The sequence below is a fragment of the Arachis ipaensis genome, chromosome B08, assembly GCF_000816755.2.
Source record: "Arachis ipaensis cultivar K30076 chromosome B08, Araip1.1, whole genome shotgun sequence".
Classification (NCBI taxonomy): domain Eukaryota; kingdom Viridiplantae; phylum Streptophyta; class Magnoliopsida; order Fabales; family Fabaceae; genus Arachis; species Arachis ipaensis.
The window spans coordinates 15,551,946-15,559,946 of record NC_029792.2 but is presented as its reverse complement, the minus strand read 5'-3'; the positions used below and the strand labels follow the sequence as shown (position 1 = coordinate 15,559,946).

The window sequence follows — 8,001 nt, the reverse complement described above, 5'->3', positions numbered from 1 at the left end:
CTTTCTCCAGTTTCATACCAACATAGTGAAGATTGACATTTCCTGCCATACAGAGCCTCATATGGAGCCATTCCAATGCTCGCATGATAGCTATTGTTATAAGCAAACTCCACTAATGGCATATACCGATCCCAGCTTGCTGGCTGGTCCAAAACACAAGCCCTTAGCATATCCTCCAAGGTCTGAATAGTTCTCTCTGACTGACCATCTGTCTGAGGGTGATACGCAGTACTCAAGCTTAATTGAGTCCCAAATGCACGCTGAAAAGCTCCCCAGAACCTTGATGTAAAGCGAGGATCTCTGTCAGATATAATGGTAAAAGGCACGCCATGTAACTTGACAATTTCTTTGATATATATTCGAGCCAATTCCTCCGTTGTGCAACTTATTCGGATAGGAAGAAAGTGAGCTGATTTCGTCAGTTGATCCACAACCACCCAAATAGCGTTACAACCAGATTGGGTTCTAGGCAAACCTATCACAAAATCCATTGCGATACTCTCCCATTTCCATTGTGGAATCTCCAAAGGCTGAAGGGTCCCTGATGGTCTCTGATGCTCAATCTTAACCTTCTAACACGTTAAATATTTAGATACGTGCAATGCCACATCATTCTTCATTCCTGGCCACTAGAACATCGCTTTCAGATCTTGATACATTTTGGTACTCCCTGGGTGAATTGAAAACCCACTCTTATGAGCTTCCTTCAAGATACTCTGTCGTAGGTTTCCAACATCTGGCACAATAATCCAGTTCTTGAATCTCCACAAACCATCTTGATCTTCTACCACTCTCCACTATTTTCCCTATCTAACTGCTGGTAATACCTTTCATAACGCTTCATTGTCTCGATGAGCCTTCAGAAGTTTTGATTTAAAATCACTTGAAATCTGCAACTGACTCAAACACAAAATTCCAGATTCTTCTCTAATTCCCAAATTCAAACCTTGAAATGCCCTTAGTAATTCTTCTTCCCGTAGCATCATCCAAGCTGCATATAAAGACTTCCGACTCAAGGCGTTCGCCACAACGTTTGCTTTTCCTAGATGATAATTCAATTCAAAATCATAATCTTTCAGAAGTTTCATCCACCTTCTCTGACGCATATTCAACTCTTTCTGCTCAAAAAGATACTTCAAACTCTTATGATTTGAGAAAACATGAAACTTAACGCCATAGAGGTAGTGCCTCCAGATCTTTAAAGCAAACACAACAGCAGCAAGTTCCAAATCATGTGTCGGATAGTTCATTTCATGCGGTCTTAATTGCCGTGAGGCGTATGCTACAACATTCTGGTGCTGCATCAGAACGCACCCCAAACCTTTCAGAGATGCATCACAGTATATTTCAAACGATTCACTTGGTTCAGGTAATACCAATACAGGTGCAGTAGTCAACCTGTGCTTCAATGCTTGGAAACTCTTTTCACACTCTAGAGTCCAGACAAAAGGCGTATCCTTCCTTGTCAATTTGGTTAAACGTAAGGTGAGTTGTGAAAATTCCTTAATGAATCTGCGATAATACCCCGCCAAACTTAGGAAACTCCTGATCTCTGGCACTGAAGTTGGTCGCTCCCAATTCATTACTGCTTCCACCTTAGCAGGATCCACAGCTATTCCCTGTTTGCTCACCATGTGACCGAGAAACTTCACTTCACTCTTCCAGAACTCGCATTTAGATAACTTAGCATATAACTTCCTGTCTCTCAGAATTTGCAGCACAGTTCGCAAGTGATCAGCATGCTCTTCTTCAGTTTTAGAATAAACAAGAATGTCATCAATGAAGACAATAACAAACTTGTCCAGATACGGTCGAAAAATCCTATTCATGTAATCCATAAATACTGCTAGAGCATTAGTCAATCAAAAATACATCACCGTATACTCATAATGACCGTAACATGTCCTGAAAGCAGTTTTCGGAATATCCTCATCTCTAACCCTTATCTGATGATACCCGGATCGCAGATCAATCTAAGAAAACACACCAGCACCTTGTAACTGATCCATTAGGTCGTCAATTCTAGGTAATGGATATTTGTTCTTCACAGTGATCTTATTCAATTGCTGATAATCAACACACAAGCACATACTCCCGTCCTTCTTCTTTACCAATAACACTGGCGCTCCCCACGGAGAAACACTTGGTTGGATAAAATGCTTACCCAACAGATCTTCCAGCTGAGCTTTCAGTTCAGCCATTTCTAAAGGTGACATCCTGTAAAGAATAATCGAAATTGAATCGGCTCTAGGCACCAACTCAATTGCAAATTTAACCTCCCGATTAGATGGAAATTCATTAATATCATCTGGAAACACATCTGGAAATTCGCATACAACCGGAATCTGCTCTAAACTCTGATCATCACCTGATACTCCCGCAGTTAATAACATAATACCCTAACATTCAGTTCCAGAACAGTTTACTATCATAGAGTTCAAATAGTAACTATTCACCACAACCGGTGCTTCTGACCCTTCCGGCGTAAACTATACTGACTTCTCAGAACAATCAAGCAAAACATGATTCTTAGATAACCAACCTCTCGGTTATCCCAACATCATCTGCCTGCAGGATACGTCATATTCCCTACCACCAATGCTGAGCCTCGCCTTGCAGCTGATGAGTTCCAAATTCATCCCATTGCTCCTCAGGAACCTGCTGAGCCTGCAACGCCCTTTCCATAGCCTGAATCCAATTATCTGCATCAGTGGAATTTGAGGTTCCCCTGAAGGTCGGAGGGTGAAATTTCAGAAATATAGCAAATGTCACAAGACCATCCTCATCATTATTGTTCCCGTGATTATCCTGGTTTATCTTATTACCCAGTGCCTCGGTTGTTGCCTGCATAGCTGCAGCCATATTTCCCAGAGCAGCCATAAAGTCTACTGGATCATTCCCTGCCAGGCCAGGAGTAACGGTGCCTATCCTATCTCTACCTCGCCCACGACCGCATCCGCGAGTCGACATATGGTTCTCATACACACTAAACAAGTGATATTAAGTTGATCAGTCTTAATATCACAGGTCTAATGCTTTAAGTTCCCAATGCATGCTCACAAACGTTTATGCTATATATATCAGTCAGATATCCTAATAGCACATAAACACATATACAGAGAATGTACATAAGCACAATCAGTCCGTCTTTCAGACTCTATAGGAACGAACTGCTCTGATACCATAATGTAACACCCTACCACACAGAGTTTTACGCTTAAGTCGTAAAACAGAGGTGGTGTCGTATTACGGCCTCTAAAATAAAACGTATATATATAATAGTAGAAGAATTATAATATGCTAAGAGTCTTGAAGAATAGAGGAAATAGAAAACGCGAAATAAAAGTGCAACGCTCGAGAAACGAGTTAACTTGCGTGCTAAGAAAGCTACCGCTGTCAAGTGTAAAGTAACCCAAAACAGGAACAGAGAGTCAAAAATACAAAATAACGAGCTCCTAACTCAGCCTGCGAAGTCAAGACTGGCCGGAGAATACACACACACACACACATATATATATACATATCCAAAACCCAAATGTACATAAACAAAATCTTGCCTCTCCATATACCTCTAGGAGGATCAAAAAGAATAAGTTATGTGGAGAGAAAGCTAAGTACATATATATACATCATAGCATAACAAAATAACACAGTAACCACTTCGCTTCAAGAGTCCAGACGCCTAACGAGATGCCTCTCGACCTGCATCTGAAAAATAACAACATAGTATGGAATGAGAACCGGAGGTTCTCAGTATGGTAAAGGTACCACACACATAATATATAAGGTCCTGGGAATGCCAGAGGCAATCCTAGAACGCCGACACTCAGATTATAGAGCTTAAAGTATTAAACAGAAGTCATAAAAGGTGGTTTTCTAAGAATATTTAAACCTAACTTAACTTAACCTTAAATCTAAGGCCCATACTGTCATTCCTCTATACCTCCAACTCCATCATGCATTTTCACAGACAAATAGACAGATAGCAAGCACAAGAAGGTTACAAATACTGCAGGTAACAAATACACATTTAACATGGCAAGGACATATAGGCACACCTAATTAAAGAACAAGCAAGTAGTTCAAGTAATATGCATATGATGCATGCCTATCCTATGGCTGATGAAGCTCATCTATCGGTTATCCAGCCAACTCGACAAGTCTGAATTGTCCTTAGACTGTCCCCCGACGTGCATCCCCAAGAGTCTATGTATAGCTTTTTCTCAAATAGTCAATATTGCTCAATGGGGGTAACATTCCCGGGAATTTATATAGTGCCCGGTCACACTTACGTCGTAGGGTTAACAGAGTATCGAGTTCTCTACCTGGTACACGTGGTGGCAAGCCACGACACTTTATCTAGGGAATCTCGTATCTCAGATCATTCAAATTCATAAGCCATATAAATAATTCAATTATAATTCATCAACATCCACATCATTCCCAATGGCATCTCATTCATCATCACACATCAATCATATTCAATCCTTATCCTTTATTATAACACCTCTCATTCCGTCCATCAATAGTTCTAATTCAAAACATAATTCATTATTTTCTAAATGAATCAAACTTAAAACATGCTCATTTTCTTAATAACTCTAAATCAAACCATATAACCTTTGAATCTAAATCTTTTTAAATAATCATATAAACAAAATCTCTAATTTTTATAAAATTTCGGCAGCATCTCCTCTAAAACTCAGACTTTGCCACCCTTTTCGGGTCCAAACCTGCATTCTTTCCAATTCAACATGCCCTTCCTCATCATCATAACAATCACCACAATAAATCTATCTCAGATCAACAATTATACTCATACAATATTCAAATCCAACAACCAAAATTCAACTAAAAATCATAGTTCACAAATCCTAGGCTTTTAACACAAAAAACCTCATTTTTCATTCAAAATTTCCATTCCAATTATTTTCAAACCTATTACCACCAATCCAAATTGCCAACAATAATTCTCAACAAGCTCCATATCTTTTCATCAATCATCATTCAACCAAACCAAAATATAGCCATATAATCAACAATTCAATCACATATCCTTTCAAAGATCTAACTAGCAACCAATATCATCTTACAAACAAATCACCAAACCAAACCAAGCATATTCATCAACCCATTACTAAACATTAAATATACACCTGTATTCCAACTTATCCTATGGTCATCTTGCCTAAATTTTCACAAAATATTATATATTAAATGCAAGAAACCTAAACCATACCTTAGCCGATTTTCAAGTATTATTCCAAGACAATTTTCCTAAAAGAGCACAGGCCTCAAAACCTCAACTAATCCGCTTCCTCCAAGTTCCAGTATTCACAATTTCAAGCTCCAATTATTTATTCACAACCTAATACACATTTATAACACATATATATCCAATTTAATACTCAAAGCTCAAATCCAATGAAATTAAAATAGAATTATTATATCCTCACCTTACCCAAGCTTTACATAAAAAATAGTGAACGTTTTTCTCAAGCTAATTGGATCCTGAAACATCAAAGAATAAAGAAATTCAATATCCCCAGTTAATTTTCCAAAAGTGGGGGAAAAGATGGATGGGAACAGAAAAATGAGTTACCTATGAAATTGTTCTGGTAGAAGTGTAGAGTTTGACGCGGTGGACGCGTGCCCGCAAATGATGCGGCGATCGGAGCTCGGACGGAGGAGTTACGACGTGTTGAATGTTGCCGTTAGGTTTGGCGTTCTCTTCCTCCCTGGGAGCATTGCTGCTTCTCTTATGTTAATGAAGGGAAATGAGCTTTTAGGCTCATTTAAATGCTGGCCGGTTGGGCCCACGGGCCCGGTTTGGATCCGGTTCGACCGGTTCGGTCTGTTCGGTCCAATCTTGGACCGTTTTCTTTAAAATTAGTGTTCAAATTCTTGTTTTGATGAGCTCTATCCTAATTTAATATAATATTCGTATTTCTAATCTTCTTTATTAAAAAACTAATTTATTGACTAATTATCTATAATTAACCGGGGTTTACACTGAAAATTTTGTTATATAAAACACATAAATTTTACTATGATAAACACATAACTTGAATTGATCTTCATTTCTTTATTGTAAGACAATTTATTGTTTAGGATTTAGGAATATATATTCAACTTTAAAACAATTTTCTTTAGGTAAAATCTTTTATTTTTGAAGTAAAACATTAGAAGATATAGAAAAAATTATATCAATAACAAAACATGAGAAAAAAATGAAGAATATGTTGAGAGAAAGAAAAAGAAGATAAAATATGAAGAAAAAAAAAGCAAAAAAAAAAAGAAGATATGCTGAGAGAAATATAATTTCGATGTCACAGTTAAAATATTTCGGTGCTATTTTTATTTTGATAATTTTTAATTAGTTAATTTTTTTGTATTACTATTAAGAAATTTTGGTGTCAAAATTTAGAAATTTTTCATATCATGCTTAAAAAGTTTTAATGCTATTTTTTTGATAAATTCTACACAATTCAAAACTCCTCTCTCCCTCTTCTTTATCAGCGTCATCATCTTCTTTTTCTTCTTCATTTTTTTCTTCTTGTTTCATCTTTTCATAATTTTTTATGTTTTTACCCTCTTAAGAAAAATAAGAATAAACAAATAAAAGAAAAAATAGACAAAGAAAAAATAAAAGATAAAAAATACTACAATAACAGGAAGAGGAATAAAATAAAATAAAAAGGCGCAACAATAGCAATAACAATAAAAAAACGACGATGAGAAAGAATCATGCCAAAAAGAAGTGCATGATTCACGCACACTTTTCATGGATGATTTTTATTAGGTTTGAGTCAACTTAATTAGACTTAATTGATAAAAATATTTAAATGCATAACGAAATTCAATTTATAATTGTTATTGGGCTATCTCACACATAGTAGCCTGTAAATATTTTTTCTTTTCCGTTAGAAATACCATCTAGAATTATAGATAACTTTAATAACCAAAAAAAAAAAAGACTACTTCTATATAACTAGGGATTTTTATTCTTGTTAAACTACTTAAAACTACTTATAATTTATTCAATTTACACCCTTCTAATACAACACTTATCCAAGCATTATTTTGAGTCTCTTACATAGAAGTATTAGATCAGATACTAATTCATATTTTGAATATATGTAAAAATTCAAAAAGATATATCACGATAATATAGATATATCAATACTCATATTTTATCATATATGTATATGCATATACAAAATTAAATAACATACCAAAGATTCGGAATCAGCATATTTCAGGAAAGTATCATGCCAAATGCTAGGAGCACAATTTACAGAGCGTCGCTTTGAGTTAGAAGGAGCCCGTTGAGTCGAAGGCATCACTGGAACCGAAGCTAAAAGAGACATGTATAGTACTGGGTAATGAACGATAGTAAGGAGTTAAGAACAACTTAGTTATATATAGAATATGGTTCACTCATGCAAAGGGAGATGAGTTAATGTCCCTAGCTGGATGCCCATTTTCAAATTTGAAAAATGTGTGGCCAAGTGGACAGCTATGTATCAAACAAGATTTCTTTTTATTTTGTCTTGTTAAAGAGGGAGTGAATTCTCTAGCCATTCCTCAATTAGAGAATTGAATATCCTTTATGAGTTGTTCGATTTTGAATGGAGGAATTTAATTGTATTATCTTGATTAATGTTAATTATTTTTAGTCTTATAAATTAGTTAATTAAATCAAACCACTAAACTATGATAAATTCTTTTTGCAAATTTAAAAATATTTAAATAAATTCCAATGTGTAGTTTAATTTTTTTTTTCAAATCATTCGATTCATCAACCAATTTCAATCATAAAAATTAAAGAAAAAAGAAAATCAAAAGCTCAAATTGAACCAGTTATTTAATTAGAAATCTGCAAATATATATAATAGGAAGTTATTTAATTAATTAAAGTGATTATTAATTAAAATGATTAATAAACTAATAATAAGTGTAATTAATAAAAGCTTACGGCTTGTGTAACATGTTGCAATA

General features: G+C 35.5%; 1 protein-coding gene across 4 annotated transcripts; it reads right to left on the bottom strand.

Annotated features, from left to right (window-relative positions):
- Nucleotides 1,806-7,642, bottom strand: LOC110265755. 4 transcript variants are annotated; one of them, XR_002352058.1, is made up of 3 exons: nt 7,236-7,570; nt 5,603-5,750; nt 5,455-5,511 (listed from the first exon to the last, which is right to left on the bottom strand). XR_002352058.1 is itself a non-coding variant. In XM_021108993.1 (2 exons), exon 2 carries the CDS (start codon nt 2,968-2,970, stop codon nt 2,590-2,592), a length of 381 nt encoding a protein of 126 aa, XP_020964652.1. In that variant the 5' UTR covers nt 2,971-3,708; nt 7,236-7,642; the 3' UTR covers nt 1,806-2,589. The 4 variants fall into 4 exon arrangements, 1 of the variants encoding a protein (XP_020964652.1); XR_002352059.1 differs by having other exon boundaries at nt 5,603-5,738; XR_002352057.1 differs by having other exon boundaries at nt 5,603-5,868; nt 7,236-7,564.